The sequence below is a fragment of the Camellia sinensis genome, chromosome 15, assembly GCF_055761805.1.
Source record: "Camellia sinensis isolate YWXY chromosome 15, ASM5576180v1, whole genome shotgun sequence".
NCBI classification, from domain to species: Eukaryota; Viridiplantae; Streptophyta; class Magnoliopsida; order Ericales; family Theaceae; genus Camellia; species Camellia sinensis.
Genome location: NC_138975.1, coordinates 40,956,834 through 40,981,233, shown reverse-complemented (window position 1 = coordinate 40,981,233; position 24,400 = coordinate 40,956,834). Strand labels below are relative to the sequence as shown.

At 44.9% G+C, this 24,400-nt stretch overlaps 1 protein-coding gene across 1 annotated transcript in view; it reads left to right on the top strand.

Annotated features, from left to right (window-relative positions):
- The window catches only part of LOC114284657 (uncharacterized), a 78,945-nt gene extending 64,035 nt beyond the window's left edge, over positions 1-14,910 (top strand). The window contains exons 3-7 of the mRNA XM_082908194.1: positions 11,201-11,311; positions 13,120-13,281; positions 13,375-13,968; positions 14,051-14,149; positions 14,360-14,910. Coding sequence (XP_082764320.1) covers positions 11,201-11,311; positions 13,120-13,281; positions 13,375-13,968; positions 14,051-14,149; positions 14,360-14,779 — 1,386 coding nt within the window. The 3' untranslated portion in view covers positions 14,780-14,910. The remainder of the gene's footprint in view (positions 1-11,200; positions 11,312-13,119; positions 13,282-13,374; positions 13,969-14,050; positions 14,150-14,359) is intronic.
- The last annotated feature ends 9,490 nt before the right edge of the window (positions 14,911-24,400 follow it).

Genomic DNA, 24,400 nt, shown 5'->3' with positions numbered 1-24,400 from the left:
TCCTAACAGCTGGAGACAGGAACTTCTCCTAGAAAGCATCTACAAAGGCCTCCCAAGTCCCTCCAACACGACCTCTCAAGAACTTCCACCACTGACCCGCATCCCCCTTAAGTTGGAAAGATGCCAAGGTCACCTTCAATGCCTCGTCTTCGATGCCAATCATCTCAAACGTCTTAGTCATCTGTTGCAACCACTCATCAGCCTTAAGTGGCTCCTTAAGACCCGCTCGAGCGCAAAGGGAAACCCGATCGAGCGCGACCCGCTCGAGTGTAAGGAAATCCGCTCGAGCGTGAAAAACGCACCTGTAGTAGTTTTGCAGAGGCACAAAATGCTGAAAGTGTGTAAACTCCGCTCGAGCGCAAAGGGACCCGCTTGAGCAGAACACCAAAAATCTGGGCAACAAAGAATGGGACTAAAGTTCAACCAACCTGTTCGAAACACGCCCAATGCATCCTAAAACTCAAATATATGGAATTAAAGGATGACAACAAGACATATACAACAACCAACTCCACGGAACCTAAGTCCGGATACAACAAATAAGGAAGGAAAAACCGAGATCGCTATAACTGCTACCGCTATATTCCCAAGACAACTTGCAACCAACACTCCTGTCCACTGTAACCATTGTAATCCAAACCCAACCTCTATTTTTGTCATTTAATGTTTCACTGTAATCAATACATGCATAAATGTGTGTGTATTTGTGTATATGTATTATGACTACTGTGCCACCACACCATTGTTGGCCTTGCCACCAAACACCACTGTTTTACCAAATCAAAAAAGCAAACCCCCTAATTAGATCTTAAATCAAATATATGGATATAACCAAATAAATAGAGACCAAATCAAAAAAATCAAAAACATCCAAATTAGTCAGATCTTTGCTTAAAGAGAGGGATATTTTTGACAAAGAAAAATGTTTGAGGGCCTGAAATCGTTTGGCTCGAAATTGGCTCGAAACTCAAAACGACCTCGTTTTGGTTCTCTTACCGGTAACATGTAATAAAATTCTCTTACCGGTAAGATATATTATAATTCTCTTACCGGTAAGATAATCCAAAACGACGTCGTTTTGGATTCGGGACAAATTCGAACTTGAAAATTTCGGGCCCTGTAGCAGCGTTGTTTGACAAAAAGAGTTGTGCATTGAGTAAAATTATAAAATTCAAAATTAGTTGGTATGTGCATTGAGAGAGGATATGGAATGAGATGTTTTGGTGTGTGAAAATAGAATTATACGCAGTTAGGTTGCTATCTTTCAGCATGATCTCTTTCCTTTTCGCTACTTCTAAGGCCTATAATCTTCTCTTTGTGTGTGTATAACTGCTAGCAACTGCTATTTATTAACTCCTTCTTAACGTGCCTCTCACATGCCACTTATAATATTTGTCAGTTGAAGACTTGCATTCGTGACTCATGCGGGCATCTTTGAACGTGCAACTCTTCACTATCCCATCAAATACCACGGAGTGCCCTTTGCCTGCCACATGTCATTCAAATTAAATAATTTAAATATGACGCCAGAATAATGAGTTGTAACTAATATTTTAATAAACCATAACTTTTTAAGTCATAATTAAGGGACATATAATACACATTTTAAAAAGGGTGTGTCTCATAGAATTTTTCCAACTTATAATAGTTATATTTTGTAATATAGTTGCTAATTTAGTGTGATAGAGGCAGTGGGTATTAAATTCCACCGGATTCGATTTGGTTGTTTTTAATTCCCCAAGTCAAACCCAACCAAGTTACCTACTAAATTACAACTTGGACTATTTTTTTGTGAAAATTTTGTGGACCTATCCTCTTATTTAGTTATGCAAAATCTACACACCCACCATTCCCAATCTTTTAAAACATTAAAAAAAATGTCTGCACTAATTTCATATTTAGGTCATAAAATTTAGGAGAAACTATAGTGCACCGATATGTTAATTTGTAGTGAGATTATATATTTTGTAATTAATGTTATGAAATTTTGTATTAAAATTACGCTAATTTATAATAGGGTGAGTGCACACCATAAGTTGTCCCTAAATTTAGATAGAATTTTACTGGGAAAAAAGGAAAAGGGAAATAGAGAAACGAAGAAAAAAATTTAATTTATATCGCCCTCACTCTTTCTCTATTTGTTTTTAATTTTTCACTCAAATTTAGAATCCAAACACAATTTAAAATAACAAAATAAAATAAAAGTCTACACATATAAAGTATCAATTATATAATGTATAAATGTGAGACAAAATATTTGTAATTATAGATGTGATATAAAAATTTTAAAGTGTGTCTATATTTTATTTTGTAAAAATTTCTATACGTATAGCACAACTTATCCCCCCCCCCCCCAAAAAAAAAAAAAGTTATGTAGAAGCTATTAGCACAATTTTGAACAGACCTAGCTTTCCAAATCATGTCTATAGGAAGCTCAGTGGTTTTTTTGGGATCATAACTGATTTTTTTAACGGATTTGTTGTTTTTGTTGCTAGTTGTTTGTTTGGCCTTTTAGGATCTTATTGTTTTTCTTTGGTTATACGTTGTTTGTTAGATAATGTCTCAATGTGACCATATAATTAAATGTGGTGTTATCATTTATAAGAAGCCTACAATTTAAGTGATTCAATTTAGTTAATAGGCTTAAGGGTATATGTGTTATGGACCTAATGTGTAGATACTAGTTGTATAATTTCTATTTCTATGAGGGGCAGAAGTAGAAATTAAAACATATTGGTTAAAGTTGGTTTTCATTACCTTTCAGTTTTAAAACCAATAATGGTTAATTTATTGGTTTTCATTACCTTTCAGTTATGAAAACCAATTACAACCTTTAAAAGGTTATGGTCCCTATTCCTTCCCAATGTGAAAAAAAATAAGAATACTGTTTTGTTTTTCTAAATTCTCTCAAGGAGAAACATAAGGCACCAAAGGGAAAGGATTAGAAGGCTCTAACCAAGTCAATATTAAGGTTTTATTGACAATCAGACGCTTCCGTTTAACCGTTCATCAATGGATTCAGGTATGTCATTTTGTCTTGATTTCTTGATAATACACATGGTAAATGATCCAAAGTGTAAGGTTTATGTTCTGAAATTTTATGTTTACAAGTGGTATCAGAGCAGTTATATCATGTGTATTATCAGAACAGATATTCTTTTATTCATCCTATTTAGTTTCCTGGAATCAGATTCTGTTTTTTGTATTTCTGTTTTTTCCTCTGCTGCAAATTCTGTTTTGTTTTCCGGAAATGGAACATAATTCGGATGGGCGGTTCATTTTTCAAATGGATGAACATCATGTATTTATATATATATAGATATATCTTGCGATTTGATCGGTTTCATTTTGAACATCATAAAAAAAAAAACTATTTGTTTTTGGAACCGTCAATTATATATATGTATATATATAATTGGAATTGCTGCAGATTATATAAAATATACGGGGTCACAAATTTAGAAATCTTTAAATTTAATGTAATTTCATACAACGTCTACAGAAATTTAATTTTCTAACACTCTCAATATAAGTCAATTCAAACAAGATGTCACAAAAGTGATCTCTCTTGTCTAGATTGTTTTATATGGAATGTTTTGAAGTTCATGTCTGTGTATCTCATGCGGGTATTTATCGGTCCAAAGACATAATTAAGACTTGGCAGAATTACACACGCATTTTGTGGTGATAAACATGTGCCAATTGTCAAGGAAACCTAATGTGAATAATAAATCTATCAAAAGATAGATTTGTTATTTGACATAACTTATTGTCAATGTTTGATCATTACAACAAGAATACCACTTACAGTTAATATCACTACCCAAAGGTTTGGTATTAATGTTGTGCTAGGTATCGTGAGATGTTGTCATTAAATTAATTTATTTAGAGATTATCTGTTTGGTATACTTTATTGGCTATGCCGAACGATCACGGGGTTACAAGTTTTATGATCCCACAAATAGGTCAATATTTGAGACGGGAATTGCAACATTTTTTGAGGATGTTGAGTTTGGGGGAAAAATCCAGTTAGAGACATTGTCTTTGAGGAGGAAGCAGGAGTAATCCCACTTCCTACTACTACTTTTGACCAATCACAGGTTCCTATACCTGTCATTGCTCGAGAAGTAATTTCGGATCCTCAACCAGACAATGTTGTTCAAGATAATATAGTTCAAACCCCCATTCAAGATGAGGTAATTGTTCCTGAGGAACAAACTCTACAACCTCAACCTCAAGAATCTGTGCTATTAAGGCGATCCACCAGAGAAAGGAGATTTGCATTTTCAGATGATTATATTGTATATCTCCAGGAACATGAGGTAGAAAATGGAATGTCGAAAGATGATCCAATCAACTTTCATCAAGCCATGGAAAGTTCCAACTCTCATAAGTGGATAGAAGCCATGAATGAAGAATATAAGTCTATGCAAGACAATAAAGTTTGGGAACTTGTCTCATTACCAGTTGGTGCGAAGCCCGTAGGTTGTAAATGGATATTTAAAACCAAAAGGGATTCAAATGGTAATGTGGAGAGGTAGTGCAGAGTGGACAGATTTCCATAGAGCACATTGGGACAAACTCCATGATAGCGGATCCACTTACGAAGGGACTACCACCCAAGGTCTTTCATGAGCACACTGCTCAGATGGGTGTTGTTCTATTTGAGAACATTCTGGTTTAGTGGGAGTTTGTATTTATATTACTGCTTTATGTCAGCCTTGAGTTTTATCTATGTAATTAGATTAATTTCTGCAGAAATGAAATATTCAGTTTATTACGCTCTGTTACGTATTGTGAAGTATTGATCTCAATAAAGTTAAGTATGACCAGTTGGAAATAGGCATGTATGGATCACATCACATGTAATTTCCATGCTACGCATCCATGATTGATCTATGTCATTTAGCTGTATTAGTATACGTGACCATTTGTGGGTTGAGTTACGATTGATGTAACGAAGACCGCTTTGATCCTATATTAATATAGTTAATGGACAAGATTGTTTGGATACCCTCAAGTTATGATAACAAATTTCTGAGCTCACTAAAGTTAAGCACATTTTTCAGGATACATATGTGGTCCAGTGGGAGATTGTTAGATAATGTCTCAATGGGACCATATAATTAAATGTGGTGTTATCTGTAGACGTCCCCCGAACGCCCCGGGAGGGTTTAGGTCCCGTTCTGTTCATTTGGGGTCACTACAGCTCGGACTCTCAAAATGTCACGGTTCTAAGTCTGAACCAAAGAGTCCAAATCCGGCAAATCGTTTTGAGAAAACAGATTTTTGAAAGAAGTGCCAAACATGGACTGCTTTGCCAGATACAGAGTCGCCACCTAAATATTTTATTTTGGGAAATTTAGGAAACCCTGACTCGGTGCCAAAAGGCCACGTGTCCGTCATCACCAAAGTTGCCTCGGCTCGGGAACTTGGGTACGATTGGGGAAGGTCACTTCGTGAGCACCCCCGCTCGCCCGGTCATAGACCGGCCTCTACTAACCATGATATCAATTTTTGAAAACATTGCGAGTTCTTATTCCGGTTTATTAGCCTAGGTTACTACGTGATGCTCACAGCATATAAATATAGACCGGGTCGCCCGAATTGGAACAAAACATTTCATGCTTGTTTTTGAAAATGGTTTGCTACCCGCAGGTAGGCTTGAAACATTTTGATGATTCATTCCAATTCAGATAACCCAACCTTCACCCACAGGCATTCAGGCAGATATATCAGATAAGCACGTAGCCTCATGGTAAGCATGCTATTCATGGCAACACTCACACGCATGCAAGGATGCTAAAGCATAAAACTTACCGGGTACTCCAAGCCAAAACAAAGAATTTTATTAGAAATCATGCATGAATCCTAAGTATACAGAAATGCCTAATGCAACACATGCAAAAATGCAACTATGGCAGGCTCGGCTATTCTAAGATTGGTATATGAAATGCTACAACTACCATGTATTCAATTTGGAATTGAAAGTACGATGCAGTTAGTATGGTGCGCCGAGCCCGGTGCATGCAATACAGATGAATGATGCAAACATGCTGTCATACTGTATGCTAATTTAAAATATGCCCTAATCTAACCATCATAAGCGGATAAATAAAAGGGAGAAAGACGTGGGGTTGGAAGACATACATCACACTCACGCACACTTATTACAGTTGTGCCCTCGCGCGGAGGATCCGAATAAATAATACAGTCCGAATATTACAGTCCCGAATAAAAGAATATTACAGAATTCTAACTAATGAATTAACTAGAAAGCAAATAAACTGGCGTGCAAGCCAGGGACTGCCTTGCTTCTGATGGATGATGCATATCCGGATTGTCTTGCGCGGAAATCCACCGGAATGCCCCAATTAGCCTCTGTTTACACCTATCCTTGAAATGCGCGCCAAGTCCCGAAAAGTTGTTGATTCCTGATTTTGCTGCAACAGAGAGCAGGAAAGGGGCATAGCAATGTATTTGCACAGATATATGCATGTCTCGATCCTCGTGCCACCAATCGCACAAACCGAGGCATGATGGCCGAGGAATCGAAATGCACAACTCAATATAGGATGAATGCACATGAAACTACAGCTAAAACCTAACTCCATCATGGATAATCCGAAGTGTCGGTGACTGGGGAATTGAGACACACTCCGTCACTCGGAGTACGAAATGTACCTCGTTTCCCGTGTCCGGGCTAACCCCTATTCCGGACACGATGCAATACGCATGATATGCATGAAATGTAACTAAGATGCGATCCTAACATACACAATGCTAAAAATGAGATGCCTCGAAATGCGTGCACACGGGCACGCAAACCGAGGCGATGGCAGATACAATGAAAATGAGATGCCTCGAAGTACGTGCACACGGGCACGCAAACCGAGGCGATGGCAGATACAATGAAAATGAGATGCCTCGAAGTACGTGCACACGGGCACGCAAACCGAGGCAATGATAAATGCAATGAAAATGAGATGCCTCGAAATGCGTGCACGCGGGTACGCAAACCGAGGCGATGACAGAATGATGAAAATGAGATGCCTCGAAGTACGTGTACACGGGCACGCAAACCGAGGCAATGATAAATGCAATGAAAATGAGATGCCTCGAAATGCGTGCACGCGGGCACGCAAACCGAGGCAATGATAAATGCAATGAAAATGAGATGCCTCGAAGTGCGTGCACACGGGCACGCAAACCGAGACAGTGATAAATGCAATGAAAATGAGATGCCTCGAAATGCGTGCACGCGGGCACGCAAACCGAGGCAATGATAAATGCAATGAAAATGAGATGCCTCGAAGTGCGTGCACACGGGCACGCAAACCGAGACAGTGATAAAATGACATGGAAATGACAAAAATGATATGCAAGCACACTAACCGAATTTCAGCAACAAAATGTGGGGAAAAACAGTCCCGAAATGTAGCGAAATGATACCGAATGCACGAAATTGTCCCGAAATGCAACATTAAGCACCCGAAATGGCCTATAGCCATGCCAAACATGCACAATATGGACATGCAATGCAAAGACAGAAGCTAGACAGTCCCAAAAGACGCACTTTCACAGTTATAAACATGGCCAAACAGCAAGCGTAGATAAGGGAAACATAGCATGCAAGAATAGGGGCCAAAAGAGAGGTAATGAAACAAGTGGTATAAGCAAAACTCAAACTGAAAAATTTCCTTCTATAACATTGAAGATGAACCAAAAATATGAATATTTACAGTGTATGGCAGACCTCAAATCAGTATACAATCATGCTAAAAATGTGATGCAAAACAAGGCTCAAAAGGTGCTATAACATGAAGTATATAAAATAATCACCAAACAGAAAAAAAGTGTGAATGAAATATGAAGTATAGGCCAAAATAAGGCCACTTTCAGTTCGGACCAAGGTCCAAAAACAGAAGCAAAGAGGGCTATCAATTTATACAAAAAATGGGGCCAAATAAGAGATTGAACTACAAGTGCCACATGGAAACACCAAACAATGTTGAGCCCTTCTCCAATGTTGAAGAGGGGCTCAAAATAAGCCTTATATCAATTTACAACATGCTCGAAAATAAATTGCTCATAGGTCAAAAAAAGCATACAAAATCATGACATACAACATGGTCAATGAAGCAAGTATATTATGGAGGGCTCAAACAAGGTTGAGCCCTTAATGAGAAGTGAAGATGAGCTCAAAATATGGCCCTTTTCAGTTAGGACCGAAGCTTGAAACCAAAAAGAAATGAGGCTTAGAAATAGATCAAAGGAAAGGGTCAAAAGGATCAAAGTGTAACTTACCCTTGAAGATCTAGACTTTGGTTGCTTCTTGGATGGATTTGCTGCTCCTTTGGCCTTCAAGAACCCTTCCTAGCTGCTGGAAATGAGATAGTGGTGGTAGAGCTTGGTGGTATAGAAGGAATGGAGGTTAATGGACTTAGGGTTTTTGAAGAATTGAAGAAGATGAAGATGGAGTTGGCTATGGAGCTTTTAAGATCAAATTTTCTAACCCTCAAGAAGAAGGCCCTCAGCTGGTTATAAGGTCAAGAAAGGGGGTGTAAAAGGGGGGTGCAAAGGAGAGCAAAACTCTCTCCCAAAATATCCCCCGGATACAGAAAATATCTGGGGGATATTGCCTCGCAGCTGGAAGGGGCACAGTGAGGAGAGCACGGCCGGCCGCTCACTTTTGCTGGAGGTGGCCGGCCGGCCACACCCCCTAGCCGGCCGGCTAGGGGTCAAAAGGGTCAACCATCTTTTCTGGCCGGCCAGGTATTGGGGAGGTAGGCCTTTGTGTGTACAACACAACCATGTAATTGAAATTCCAAGAAAGTGGGCCCAAGGGGTTCAACAGTGGCTCGGAAAGAGGGGTTCAAAAGGGTCAAGTGACCTTAATGGCCGGCCATGAACTTTTAGTGGCCTCTCAGGTGTGTACATCACAGATATGTGGTTCAAAGTTCGAGAAAAAGGGTCCAAGGGGTTCAACATTAGCCCGGAAGAAAGGGGTCAAAAGGGTCAGGTGACCTTAATGGCCGGCCATGAACTTTTAGGGGCCTCTCAGATGTGTAGATCACAGATATGTGGTCGAAAGTTGGCAACGCTAGCTCTAAGGTATTCAACATTAGCCCGGAAGTGCGAAAAACGGGCGCCGGGAGGCTCGGGAGGAGAGATAACTGGCTGCTGCAACAATTGCTGGCCTCCCACCCTTCAGTGACCTTCCCTGTGATAAAACAGAGGTACCTGCCAAAAATGAGCGAAAACCGTTGCAAAATGAATGTTCCGGAGCCAAAACACGCAGTTCGGGGTCCCGGAAATGGGCTGTTAAGCACCGAAAATTGTATTTGACCTCGAAGTGGGTTTCTCAGCCCCCAGTGTCCCTCAAAATGGATGAAATAGGATGTATGCCAAAAATCAGAGCAATAGGAGATGGTTAAGCGGTCCCGAACCGAGGCACACGGCCTGACGGCTCCGAAAACCGGGAACCGGACTCCGAAATGGGCAAAATGGCCTACGGCCACCAAATGTAGCCTACGGACATTGAGAGATGGTCTACGGGACCTCTCCCTCCCCTCAGGAAAAGAAACGGAGAAAACCGAGTCTGGTTCGCAAACCGAGACAAGGCGCAGAAAAGGGTTTGGAAGTCCGGAGGCAGGGCTCACAGCCGCGACTCTGAAACTTCTGAACAAGCACATTATGCAACATCACCAAGCGCTTAATCGGTGACGTATGAGTCTTAAGGTCGGTCAAAAATGGGGTGTCTACAGTTGCCCCTCTTTGACAGAGCTCGGAAGTCACAAGTGACGGGAGTGAATGTCAAAGCCTAGAGACGACCCATTTTTGACAAGGCCGAAGACTCAGACAAACATACAAGATAGAAAAAGGCATGCCCGCAGGCAGGGGGGGGGGCAAAATGCAAATGACATGCAAGAAGCCGAAGATAGCCCAATGATCGTGCAAATGCAGCTAGCTGTAATGAGGCAAGTATTCGCAAATAGATGCAACAATTTTAAGCAAGAATGCAAAGCAAAAACTACATTTCATGCAGTTAAGAATGCGGAGGATTATTCAATCCCCGCCACGTCTCACACGGAGAAGATACGATACCTGCGCGATTCGTCTGGTCGCACCAACCTCAATTGAACCGTACATACAATATCGTGCCTGCAAGAGAGAGAAATTGCAACAAGCACAATATGCTAACAACATATATTCAATGTGATTCCGAAAGTTTGACACACGCAGTGCTGGTGAGTGGATGCATCGTAATGCAAGAATGAGATATGTGTGACGACGCATGCTCAAACACAGAGATACACAAATATCAAGAAATGTACATGACAATGTGAGTATGCCCATGAGAGTGCAAGACGTGTGCATGAAAGTACAAAACGAGCATGAATCGGAGTGTCATTCGTCGTGAAACAACGAGTATGGAAATGCGTGTTTCGGCGAAGGTAACTCGATCACGACCTCTGATCTGCTTCTTTGAAAGGTTACAGCTCATTCAAAAAGGATACACTTTGATTTCGATGAATGATGATGAGACACATGTCAGCACTCGAAACCGAAGTCCCGACGGAGCAATTTCGCGACCGGAAGTGTACTTTTCTTGAACTTTTTCAGGTCCCGGGAACTCCGATCTTCCTCAAAATTTGCAGAGAGCTAGGTGAGCATGTGGGGAGCATGGCCGGCCGTTTATCTTCCCAAGGGGGGGTGTCCAACCGTTTTCCAAAAAAGCTAATGGCTGGCCGGCCATTTCTGCAAAAAGCAGATGGCTGGCCAGCTATTTTTAGAGGCCGGCCGGCCGTGCCCTTTTCCCAGGGGCATTTTCATCTTTTTGCCTCCTTTTTGCATGCATTTCATCCAAGGCTTGAAGCCTATAAATGGCAGCCGAACCCCATTTCATTCCTTGCCTCTTTCAACACTTTTCTCTCCAGTTTTGAGTTTTACGCGCGTTTTCCAACGCCTCGCGCAAATTGTTTTCGTAAAAACACTTAGTTTTAAACACTTTGGAGTGATTAAATTCCGGTTTCGGAACTTCTTTTTGCATTTTCAACACTTGAGGTAAGTTCATCTTAACATTTAGAATATTTTCTCGGGGGTTGACTTTTGTTGACTTTTTATTTCCCGAGAGTTGACTTTTGTTGACTTTTTCCAATTCTTGCTTATTTTGCTCATTTTTGCTCCCCTTTTGCAGATTCTCAAAAATGGCAGGCAATTCTTCTCACGGTGGAGGTTTTCTGGGCGCTGGGGACGATTTCGATCCTATGACTCTTCCTCCGAGGACTCGACCTTTCATGCCCGAGAGGTACCGTCCAGCAGTGCATGCCCTCCCTCGTGCCGTTTTTCGTCATTTTACCAGTTTCGACGAGAGAGCACCCGCAGATCTGCTTCTCAGAGAGCCAGAGCAGCATCTCTCTCATGAGGCTCGAGAGGTATTTACCTCATCTTCTGTATTTTACATTTTGCGCCCTTGCCATGTTTAAACAATTAGCTTGTGACATAGTACTTTCCTTACATCTTTGAACATGTAGTTTCAACACTTGAAATTTTTGAACACTCGGCTCATTAATTAATTGCGAACACACAGCCCACATTGAAACACACGGTTCAAACACTGATTTGTCGAACACACAGCCCGAATTCGAAAGTGAACACACAGCCCACATTTTAAATGGAAGTTGAACACGCAGCCCAAACTTCAAATTCTCTGAACACGCAGCCCAGGTAGATAGTGAACACGCAGCCCACAATTTAACTGAAAGTTGAACACGCAGCCCAAAATTCAAATTCTCTGAACACGCAGCCCAGGTAGATAGTGAACACGCAGCCCACAAATTAACTGAAAGTTGAACACGCAGCCCAAAATTCAAATTCTCTGAACACGCAGCCCAGGTAGATAGTGAACACGCAGCCCACAAATTAACTGAAAGTTGAACACGCAGCCCAAAATTCAAATTCTCTGAACACGCAGCCCAGGTAGATAGTGAACACGCAGCCCACAAATTAACTGAAAGTTGAACACGCAGCCCAAAATTCAAATTCTCTGAACACGCAGCCCAGGTAGATAGTGAACACGCAGCCCACAAATTAACTGAAAGTTGAACACGCAGCCCAAAATTCAAATTCTCTGAACACGCAGCCCAGGTAGATAGATTTTCTGACAGCTTATACATCACACCTTGAACATACAACTCACGCATTCTGCTGGCACGCAGCCCATTTGTTTTATTGGCACATAGCCCAAATTTCTGTTGGCACACAACTCATTCATTTCATCGGCACACAGCCCATTCATTTTATACTGACACATGTATTCATTCTGAATGCAGGGTGGTTCCCGCAGTGTGCGAGGATATGGTTCTACCATGGCGCGGGATTGGCATGCTGAGCTCCCGGAGGGCGTCAGGGATTTGGTAGATTTGGCAGGGTTTGGGCCCTTCTGCACCGGGTTGTCACGCTGTCCTGCCAGGAGGACCTTGATGGCAGCTTTGGTAGAGAGATGGTGGGACACCACCAATTCCTTTCATTTCTCTGCCATCGGGGACATGACCATGACCCCTTTTGATTTTGCTGTATTGACCGGCCTTGATGTCGGAGGTTGGGCCATCCCCTACGATGAGGATATGGGCGAGTGGGAGGCCGCCTGGATGTATTTGTTGGGGGCTCGCCCACCTGTTGATAGGGTTTCAGGGAGAGTCAGATACACTTGGTTCTCCTCCCATTTCCGGCGGGCGGAGATGGTGCCCGAGACTCCTGAGGAGACAGAGCAGTATGCTCGTGGCTTCCTGATGTTCCTCTTCGGGACTACCCTGTTTGCCGACAGAGGGAACACCATTGGGCTATATTTGTTGAGCGCTCTGGTTGACCTATCACAGGTCCATAGATATGATTGGGGTGGCGCCGGCCTGGCTACCCTTTATTTTTACATGAGCGCGACCTCCCGCGGGCGGGGCGATTTGCTTGGCGGCTACTGGAGAGCCTGGGAGGTACTTTCTGTCCTCTCGATTGACATTTCTGCTCTTCATTACTTGTACATTGCACATACAGCGCACTTTTACAGCCTGCATTTTGCTCTCAGCATTTCGTACTTACATTCTGCGGTGCTTTTCTCAGCTATGGGCTTATGTATACTTTCCATCGTTAGCCCCAGTGCTGGAGGTGGTGGGGATCCCTGTGACCCCATATTCATTGATATTTGAGGGCCCGCACCGGGCGAGGCCTCGAGAGACCCTGGTTCGCCTGCGACAGTACTTCGACACTGTGCGACACTCAGAGGTACTTCAGAAGTTTCAGTCCTTTTCATTTTCATCTTTGACTTGCTCTGTATATCCTCGTTTTCTGATTGGTTTATACATTTATCATCCGCAGATTACTTGGCAGCCTTGGGCACCTCTGGGTGATGATCTCCTACTTCAGTATACCGGAGCATCAGGCATCTCCCGGTATAGGGTCCTGCTCGAAGGGCCAGTTGGCAGAGTCTGGTTCCTGGGGGAGCGCTTTCTGTGCCAGGTACGGGGGTATCTTTCCCAGGATGTTCCCGCAGTACCTCCGGCTAGTATGCGGACCGCTGACAGGCTCTCTTACTCAGAGGTAGTCGGCGCCATGCTAGGCAGCGATGCTTTGTTATATGTTGCGGAGGGGGACTACGCCACCTATCGTCACATATATTTGATGCCTCCATTGACAGAGGCTCGTATTCCGATGATGAGACCTGCCGGTATGTCATCCTCGGATCAGGCTCAGGCTCGGGCTACAGACATCCCTTCTTCTAGCAGGGCTGGCGCATCTAGAGGTGGGAGTAGACCGTTTCCTCCGAACCCGTCGATTCATCCTCATCTGGGATGGCCAGATATGCCTACTGAGTTGATGGCGTGGCAGTATGGGACTAGCTCTCCGATTCCAGTTCCACTAGAGCCTCGGATGCCCAGTGATCGATATGCCATTGATCCGGACTCACCGCCGGTACGCTCCACTTTCGTCATTCATCATTTCAGATGTTTAGATACTCATTTGTTCACTGATGACTATGAACTCATTTTTGCAGCCATCGCGAGGGTACATGGAGGAGATGGTTGAGCTGGTGGCCACACTCGAGGGCATGGTCCTACGCAGGGAGGCACAGTTGTCTGTTGCGGGCATTCAGGTACCCTTCAGTTTTTTCTGGCATTTATCATACTTCTGATGACATGCTGATTTCTACTGCATTGATAGACTACTTGTGTAGAGCACATCTGACACACACCTCACTTGTACACTGTATTTACACGCACCCACTTCATGTAGCTTTTGCTCGTATCTGTATCCGATGTACATATTTGGACTGATGTATTTGATTTAAACTCCTCGTTTTCAGATGCCTACATGGTCCGGTCAGCCGCAGGCCAGGCCACCTGGGCCTCATTGGGGAGCTGGGCCATCCGGGCCTTATCAGGGAGCTGGGCCATCCGGGCCTTATCAGGGGGAGGGGCCATCTCGGCCTTCCCGAGGAGCCGGGCCATCTAGGCCTTATCGAGGAGCTCGAGGAGGACCGGTCCGCAGGCGCAGGGCTCATGTCGTGGAGGTGGAGCCTGATGAGGAGGAGGAGGAGGAGGAGGCTACCGACCGCCAGTTCGAGACATCTGTTGAGGAGGGGGGCTCCGGTTTTGGCTCGGGGAACAGAGGCGAGGCTGAGGAGGATCCTGAGGATGACAGCTCCGACTCTGACGATGGTGTGGAGGTTGTCCCGCAAAAGAGGACTAGGCGTGCTTCTCGTTCCCGCTCCCGAGGATTTTGATGCTGCTATTTCCATGCTTTATTTTTCTTTTTACTAGTAGTTTGTAGCACTTTGCACATTGTTAGGTAGTTTTATTTTTGTAAAACTTGTACCTTTATTTGTTGTAATGCATGATGAAATGAAATAGCTTTTGGAAGGGTGTTTGTATTTTGAACTTTTAGCATCATATCGCATCAATTACTTTGCACAAAAATGAATTTGAGTGGTAATGCGCATTGTAATCACCAAATCAGGTAGTGAACCGACGCAACAAACTAAACAACTCAACTTACTAAGATATAACAGAATCTTTAGCAAGTTTACAACTCGATAAGCAAAAAGCAACAATGCAAACAAACAAGACTTTAACAAAATTTGCTTAAGCAGAGAGCAAGGACTCAAAACACAAGACACGTCCGCTCGACAAACAACTCGATAAACAAAGTACAACAACTCGATAAGCAAAAAGCTCAACAACAAAAGGTGTACTTCTGACGATCTGGGCATCGGAACGCGTCTGAAATGAAGGCCTTCGGCTCTCCTGTTGTATGGTAATGTTTGGAGTTCTCCTTCGAAGAGCAAAACAGGGCTGAGGGGACACACTGCAACATTGCCAGCCATCCCTGGGAGCTGGCCGGCCAGAGACATGCCACGGCATGGAGGACTAGAGAGTTTCTGGTCCTTGCTTCAACCTTCAGTTGCACTTTGTCAGATGAATGTGTGGATTGGCTCAAAGAGGAAGCGCAAGTTGGGCCTAGCTTGGCATTAGATGCTCCGTCCAGCTCCGGGAGGGGACACAGAGATACTTGATTCAACTATACCCCAAATTTATTGCTTATTAGTATTTTCAAGTTTTCTTTATGATTGTACTAAAAAGCAACCTCGATTGTAATGCAAGAGCAGGAGAACTCCATTTTGAAATCAATGAAATTGAAAGTTATGGTACTGAAAATTTTCCACTTTTGATCCAAAAATGGTCTAAGTCGTAAAAAGATTGATTTGAACAACGTCAACTTTTATTAAAACTTTTCAAAACTATTTTCGATGTGAATCAGAACTGGACACGCCGAAAATCTGTGACTGAAATGCACAACCCCAGATCCCTGCAACTGGAAAGTTGCCCCTAGTTTGAAGAACAATGCGGCACTCCAAAGCAACGGAAAGTTGCCCCTAGTTTGAACAGCACTGTACCGGAGATCATGGTAAATGCTGATAGATAGAGATGACTGAGATGATCGAAATGGACAAAGTTGATCGGGGAAAAGTTTATGACTGAACTTCAAGACGAAGCTGCCTACGTATCCCAAAGATGGGAATCAAGTCTTACGTAGTTCAGGCTTAGGTTCGCTCGAGTATTTTCACTCTCCTTTTGCGCTCTAACTTTTGCCAAGGCCGCCCTTTGCGGGTTTTCAACCTTGCGAGCTCAGTTTTTATATTTTCTAATTTTTTTGTGCTCTGAATCTTGCCTAGGTCGCCCTTTCGGGTTTTCGGCCTAGCGAGCCTCTCAAGGATAGTATTTCTTCAACTTGTCCATATTGATCGGTTGTGAGAACTCCAAGCCATCTAGATCCATCAGAACCGCAGCCCCACCTGACCAGATAGCTTTGATGATATAAGGACCAGTCCAATTGGGTTTGAACTTGCCCCTTGGGTCGTGGATGGGAGCTCGGTTGTCTTTGAGTACCAAATCTCCCTCTTTCAGATTCCTGGACTTAACCTTCTTGTTGAAAGCCCGGGCAATTCTGCGTTGATAGCCTTGGATGTGGTACAGTGCTTTCAGTCTTCTTTCATCAAAGAGCATGAGTTCTTCGAATCTGCTTTGCTGCCAATCTGCCTCGGCTATCTGGCATTCAGCCAATACTCGTAATGATGGGACCTCAATCTCAATGGGTAGAACAGCCTCCATTCCATAGACCAATGAATACGGAGTTGCTCCAGTAGAAGTTCTGATTGAAGTCCTGTAGCCCCATAGAGCAAATGGCAGCTTGTCTGGCCAATCTCGATAGGTTTCCACCATCTTCTGTAGTATATGCTTGATATTCTTGTTGGCGGCCTCAACTGCTCTGTTGGTCTGCGGCCTGTATGTAGATGACTTATGGAAAGCCACATTGTATTTCTCCAACAAATCTATCACTTCTTTCTTGAAGTGGAAACCATTATCTGAAATTATCTCGTTTGGCACCCCGTAGCGACAGATGATATTGTTCCTGATGAACTTTGCGACATGTGACGCCTTCAACACTGCGTATGATTGGGCCTCGACCCACTTTGTGAAATAATCTATCGCTACTAGGATAAACTCATGCCCGTTTGACCCCTTCGGGGTAACAGCTCCGATCACATCAATTCCCCAGACTGAAAAAGGCCACGGCGAAGTCATGTTGTATAGTTTTGACGGTGGGATGTTCATGCGATTTGCATGAATTTGACATTTGTGGCATCGCCGAACAAAACCAATGCAATCTTCCTCCATGGTTGACCAGTAGTAGCCCTGTCTGAGGATCTTTCTGGCCAGCATTACTCCATTCATGTGTGCACCGCACTCCCCCCCATGGATGGCTTCCATCAGGCGTTTTGACTCTTCAGCTTCTACACAGAGCTTATGCATTCCCAGATGGCCCCTTTTGTACAAATTTCCCCCGCAGATAATGAACTGAGCAGCCATTCTTCGGACAGCTCTCTTATCCTTGGCATTTGCCCCCGGTGGATATGCCTCATTTTCCAAGAAGTTCCAGATGTCGTAATACCAGGGGTTGCCGTCTTGAACCTCATCTATGGCGGAAATCGACTCATATGCCGGCGCAAACTTCTGATCGATAATAACCGGACGCATCCGGACTCCGGACGGGATGTCTATCATAGAAGATAGAGTTGCTAATGAATCTGCAAACCTGTTGTTCTCTCTTACGAGGTGGGTGAAATTTAGCTTCTCAAACCGAGGAATTAACAAATCCAAGGTTTGGTGGTAGATTATCATCCTTTCCTCTTTGACCTTCCAATCTCCTTTTGCTTGAGACACAACAAGGTTCGAGTCCCCAATGACGTCCACTCGTCTTGCCCCTAGTTCCAGGGCTGCTTCCAGGCCAGCAATACATGCCTCATACTCTGCTTCATTGTTGGAAACTTTGAACCGGAGCTTGAATGCTAAAGGAATACGGGAATCATCAGGCGCTATTAGCAACACCCCTATCCCATACCCATACTGGTTTGACGCTCCGTCAAAGTACATTGTCCAGGTTTCATCTTTAACGTGCAGAATAGCTTCATCTGGGAATTGATACTCAACCGCTTCATCCCCCTCAACCGGGTGGTCGGCAAGGAACTCCGCTACCGCTCTACCTTTTACTGACTTGCGCGTTACATACTTCAAATCAAATTCGGAGAGCAACAGCAGCCATCGAGCTAGCCTAACCGTAAGTGCTGGTTTCTCGAAAAGATATTTGATGGGATCCAATCGCGAAACCAACATTACAGAGTGAGCTAACAGGTAGTGCCGCAGCTTCCTGGTTGCCCATACCAAGGCCAAACAAGCCTTTTCCAGCGGTGTATAGCGGGTTTCGTAATCTAGCATCTTTTTGCTCAGATAGTATATGGCCCTTTCCACTTTGTCTTCTGACTCCTGCGCGAGCATGCAGCCCATGGTGGTCTCAGTTACCGAAAGGTACAGTATCAACGGTCTCCCTGACTCTGGCGGTGACAACACGGGTGGGTTCTGTAGATACTCTTTGATCTGCTCAAAAGCTGCTTGACATCGGCCGTCCCATTGGAATTTCTTTCCTTTCTTCAGGAGACCAAAAAGTGGTTCACAAGTCAAGGTTAGTTTAGAAATAAACCGCCTTATGAATTGCACTTTACCCAGAAAGCCTCGCACCTCCTTTTCAGTCCTTGGTGGTGGCATTTCTAAGATGGCCTTGATTTTGGAAGGGTCGACCTCGATGCCCCTTTGTGTGATCAGAAACCCTAGCATTTTCCCTGCTGTAACACCAAACGTGCATTTCTGGGGGTTCAGTCGCAGCCGAAACTCTTTGATCCTCTGAAAGAATTTTTGTAAGGCGGTGTAGTGGCCTTCTCTATCTTTGGACTTGACAATCATGTCGTCCACGTACACTTCGACCTCCTTATGGATCATATCATGTAATATTGTAGTTGCTGCCCGTTGATACGTAGCTCCAGCATTTTTCAACCCGAATGGCATCACTCGATAACAATATGTACCCCACGGGGTAGTGAACGCAGTCTTCTCTCGGTCTTCGGGTGCCATCACTATCTGATTGTAGCCTGAGAAACCATCCATAAACGAAAGCAAGGCGTGTCCTGCCGTGAAATCCACCAATTCATCGATGTGCGGCAAGGGGAAGTCGTCCTTCGGACTGGCCTTGTTCAAATCCCTGAAGTCTACACAGACCCGAATTCTGCCGTCCTTCTTTGGCACCGGGACTATGTTGGCCAACCAAGTTGGATATTCAGATACCAACAGGAACCCTGCGTCAATTTGTTTGGTGACCTCTTCCTTAATCTTGAGGGCCCAGTCCGGGCGAATCCTTCTGAGTTTCTGTTTGACAGGGCGGGCCTCTGGATCAAGAGGGATCCGGTGCTGTACAATCTCAGGATCGATTCCAGGCATGTCTTCATAGGACCACGCGAAAACATCTTTGAAATCTTTTAATAAAGCGACTAAGCGCTCGCGCTCCTCTGAAGACAACGTGGACCCGATCTGGACCAGCCGCGGGTCCTTCTCAGTACCAATATTCACGGAAGTGATTTCATCGATTAAAGGTTTAACAAATCTTTCCTGCTCTTGATCAATTAATCGTTGCAAAACTGGAGGAATTTCTTCCTCACTATTTTCATCAAAATTTTGAAAATCCTGATTTAAGCAATAAATCAAAGGCACAGAAAAATACTCGGAAACCACATCCACATCATTCTCATTAAATACTTCCAAGCCGTCAGATTCCTCTGTTACAACAGACTCAAAAGAAAATGAAAAAGACGACCTAGACAGGACTGTGGTATCCGGGTTATCACTCCCAGGAATACCGGACTCAGACTCAGTCGAGCTGGAATCTGATTCCGACGCAGAAGATTCGGCAGAATCAGATTCCGGCTCACTACCTGACCCGGAACTGCTAGATAAAAAGCCTTCTTCATACTGCCAGATGAGAGAAGGTGCGATAGATGCATCCAAGATCGGCGCTGGAAAGCCCGCGGCTATTTCATCTCCAATCACAGAAACCGAAGAGTTATCCCCCAAGCACTCTTGGCCGATCGGGGGATCTGATAGTAGACTTGCCAGTGCTACCCCCATTTCCAGCTCTGTACTCTCAGGATCCACTGTTTCACATTGCTCAACCTCAGTTGGTGGGTCTGTCTGCGCTTCGGCAACGTCATCCCCAGATAATTGTATGTCGAAGAAGATTTCAAAACCAGGCACGCGCTTCCCCTTTGCGTTTAGCCATGGCTCCGGGAAGCCGCAGAATGGAAAATCTTCCCCCTCCCGGACGAAACGTCCGTTCAGGGTACCCCAGATGGGCCTGTGCATTAAATCAAATGGCTTCCCGGCCTTCTTTGCTCTGGCCCTTCCGGCCATTTCTTTCCCTTTCCTCACCCAATCTTTCTTGGTGGGCAGATAACCCAGTCCAAAGGCGTGGGGGTTGTGTGGCACTTCGGCCAACACTGAGACGCCCTTCCGGCCGCTTCTCCCTAATCCCATCCCAGGGGTATGTTTTAGCTTGTTCATGAGGTATATGGATTGTGCACTAACATACATGCCCTCATTCGCAGCCATGACATTCTGCACTACTTGAGCTTCGGCCAAAGTGAACCCCGACAAAAACACATCCTCCGTGCCGTGTTCGATCTCCAAGACGGGTGTAGACACCTCTGGCGGGGGATGGATCGATGAATTTCCAAAAACGATTGCTACCCCTTTCCCGTGAGGGTATTTCAGCATTTGATGAAGGGTGGAAGAGACTGCTTTGACCTGGTGCAACCACGGTCGCCCCAAAAGTAAGTTAAAGGTTGCGGGAACGTCCAAAATATGAAATTCGATACTGTGTTGTCCTGGACCAACCTTAGTTTGAATTTTAACAGTCCCCATCACCTCTCTGCTGGTATTGTCATATGCCCTGATCACTTGGGTGGTTGGGACGAAATCTACAGGCTTCAACCCGATTGCATATGCCGTTCTGGTCGGGCAGACGTTAATCGCAGACCCGGTATCAACAAGTACCACCGGTATCCACTTATCTCTACATTCCACAGAGATGTAGAGAGGCTTATTATGATTTGCGCCCTCAGGCGGTAGCTCCTTGTCTGAAAAAGTTAATGCCGGGGAACCTCCTCCCGGAAAAACCAGCCCAACCAGCTGTTCAGGCGTGGTGTCTATAGAAAGTTTCGACTTGTCCATGGCAGATAGGACAGCTTCCCTGTGCACTCGTGATGCCATTAGCAGTCCCCAGATGGAGATGTCTGCTTGTATTTTCTTTAATTGTTTCAACACAGCCTCGTCTTCAATTTGCTTCTCCTTCTGTCTCTCTACTTCTCTGTCTTTCCCGGATGCTTCGGGTTGGTCTAGGTGTGGGGGCTTGAAGTACCGCCCACTTCTTGTCATATGGTCCACTTCATCCAGATACCAAGTATCATCCGGTTGGTTATTCCCCCAGTCCTCATCGGTGTGGGCAAGACACAAATCGTCATCTTCCCACCACATTCCACTGGCAGCCAACAGGCACCTGTCTGGCTCCGGTCCACTCGCACTTTCAGTGCTCTCTGTCCATATGCTCGCAGCATTGCTTGTCTTTGTGCGCACAGAACTTTCGGTCCCCTCAGGCCCCTTCGCCTTTCTGGCTCTCTCAGTTTCCTCAAACTTTCCTTGTTCCAACTGCGTCAGTACAGCTGTTTGTTCAATAGTTCCCACATCCGTAATGCCCATGTCCTGAGCGGAATTCTTAACACCGGCGCTCTCCGGCGGTACAACTTGATTTTCGGCCGTTCCGGCCACAACTGATATTTCTGCCCCTGCCGGGCTCTGTTTTGGTTGAGCTTCCCCCGCTGCATCCGGTTGATCTTCGAGCCATCCCGTGGCCTCCTCTGATCCCTCATAATCATTCCAGTTAATGGACGCATCCTCCAGCTCCTGATTATCGAGAAATTGCAAGTTAGCAAAGTCCTCTTCTACGGCTGTCAGCTCATCTGCCCATAACTCAGATCCCTCCCCTCGGATCATGCACAGTTCTCCTGTCTCGGGAAATTCTACACTTAGCCCATTTCGGCTCGTTGATAAGATGTACTTGCTCGGATCATAAGCTCCCTCAGCAAAATTCTGTCCAGTCCCAGATTCAACAATCCCATTTCCTCTCAAAATCTGCCCTGCCCTGTCTTCGACGGTCACCACCATTGGTTCTGTTTGGGTTTTGGAGATGTCCATCATGCACAAGAAATTAGTGCAATCGGGAAGGAGCACCTCTGGCTTGGGTAGGTGGGTGGGGGTAATGTAGATGCTAGGATCGTAAGATGCGACCCCAGTCTGGATAAAGTTAATTCTTTTGGGAGGAGGGGCTTGGTTATGTGATGGGAGAGGGTTGGTCGTAACATTGGGTTGGTCGGGAGGTGCGATCACCTGTTTGTCAATAAGATCTTGGATCTCATGACGCAGTCTGTAACAACGGTCGGTGTCATGACCGTGTTGTTGGTGGTATGCACAGTATTTTGACGGGTCATATGAGGGGGGAAGTGGATTTGGTAATGGCTTTGGTTCCAGGGGTTTCAAATGATTCTTTCTGATCAGTATTCCTAGAACTTTGGTCAGAGGCATATATAGTGGAGTAAAGGTTCTTTGGCCTCGGGGTTGGAATCGGCTGTTTTGTGAGTTGCTTCCGGACGCGCCGGAGAATGGTGTGGCAGTCGTGGGTCTTGGAGGGGGAGGGGGAGTGGTGGTGACCATACCAACTTCCGAGGCTCTCGTGTTTGCAGCACCGCTCGGGCCTGCGTTGTTGTTGCGATTGAAGGTCCTCCTCGGTTGTTCTCTGTCCTGGTCAAGCAGTCCTTGCCTCATAGCATCTTCTATTTGCACCCCCATATCATGTAAATCTGCGAAAGTAGGGAAGGGGACCACAATCATTCTTTGCATTAACTTGGGGTGGAGATTGCGCACAATCATCCGAATTTGATCCCTGTCAGTGGGCCTTAGAGTCATCGTTGACGCCTTTGCCCTCCATCGGATCACAAAGTCCGAGAAAGATTCCTTAGGCTCTTGCCTTGTTGTTTCTAGATCACGGGTTGTGATCTCGATCTGCGTATTATAGGAATATTGTGTGACAAAGGCCTCAGCCATCTCATCCCAGTTTTTCTTCACCTCATCCGATAATCTTGCGTACCAATGGGAGGCCACACCCGACAGGGTTCGGCCGAATAATGAGAGCTTCTGTTGTCGTGTAAGGCCCATTGGCCGCAAGACATCCGCAAACAGTCGGATATGAACCATGGGGTCACCAGTCCCGTCAAAACGGTCTATTTGTGGCATTTTGAACCTATCGGGGAGTGTCACGGCCTCTTCGGTATATCCATCTCCGATATCCGGCATAGCCTTAGCCCCTTGGGATTTCTTAAAAAGTTTCTCCAATTTGCTCAATTTCAGAGCCGTAGGATCAACCTCGTCCTCGGATGGAGAGTCCGGGTGATTGGATGTATGAGCCTTGGACAGTTGTGGTGGAATTGGGGGCGGGACAGGCCCCGTTGGAAGACTTGTGTCCTCTTGCAAAATTTGGACAGCCGGTACAGTATTCGGGGTGTTGGGAGGGACGTCCTGAATAACAGGAGCCTTCTCGGGTAATGAGGCTCCTGCTGGAGGAGGGATTTGGTGTGAAGCAGATGCTGTACTCTGTTGTTGCAGTCTAGTAATCAACTCAGCCTGTTGGGCCATGACTGTGGCCTGTTGTTTGGAGAATTCCGCTTGACGGGCGGCATCATCGTGCATCTGTTTCATGCTTTCCTGCATCTGGCGCATTAGAGCCTCTATCCCCGATGTATTCTGTTGCTCCATCTGTCTAACTGGTATGTCTATTTCTGCAGCAGTAATTGAGACCTCAGTCCTATAGTCCTCTGATGGAGTAACCCACTGCCTTGACAACCTCTGTTCTGACACACTACGCCTTTTCGGCTTCCTTCTGATAACAGGGGGTAGAGAATAGAACACTGGTTGTCCGTCTATCAGATCCTCAGATCGGTGGAGTCGACGACCTCGTATCCAAGGTGCTTGGGGAATGCCTGTTGGGTCGGAAGCAATCGTGCTAAAACTGACCCCTAGCAAAAGATAAATAAAGCGAAAAGGAAATAAATAAACAGATAAACGGGCAGCATAACAGCTTAAGATAAAAATGCAAGACACATAGTCGGGCATAATCAACACACAGTCAATAAGCTGAAATATACACTGTCCTCAAACACTGATTATCATCCCTGTATCATTGTTCCCTAAAACAGAATCTGATATCCGCAGATAACCAATTCTCAAATACTGGCTGATGCCCGCAGGCTTGATACCCGTAATACAAAACTGATGCCCGCAGGCCTGATGTCGACAATGCTGAACTGATGCCTGTAGGCCTGATACTGTTAATACTGAACTGAAGCCCGCAGGCC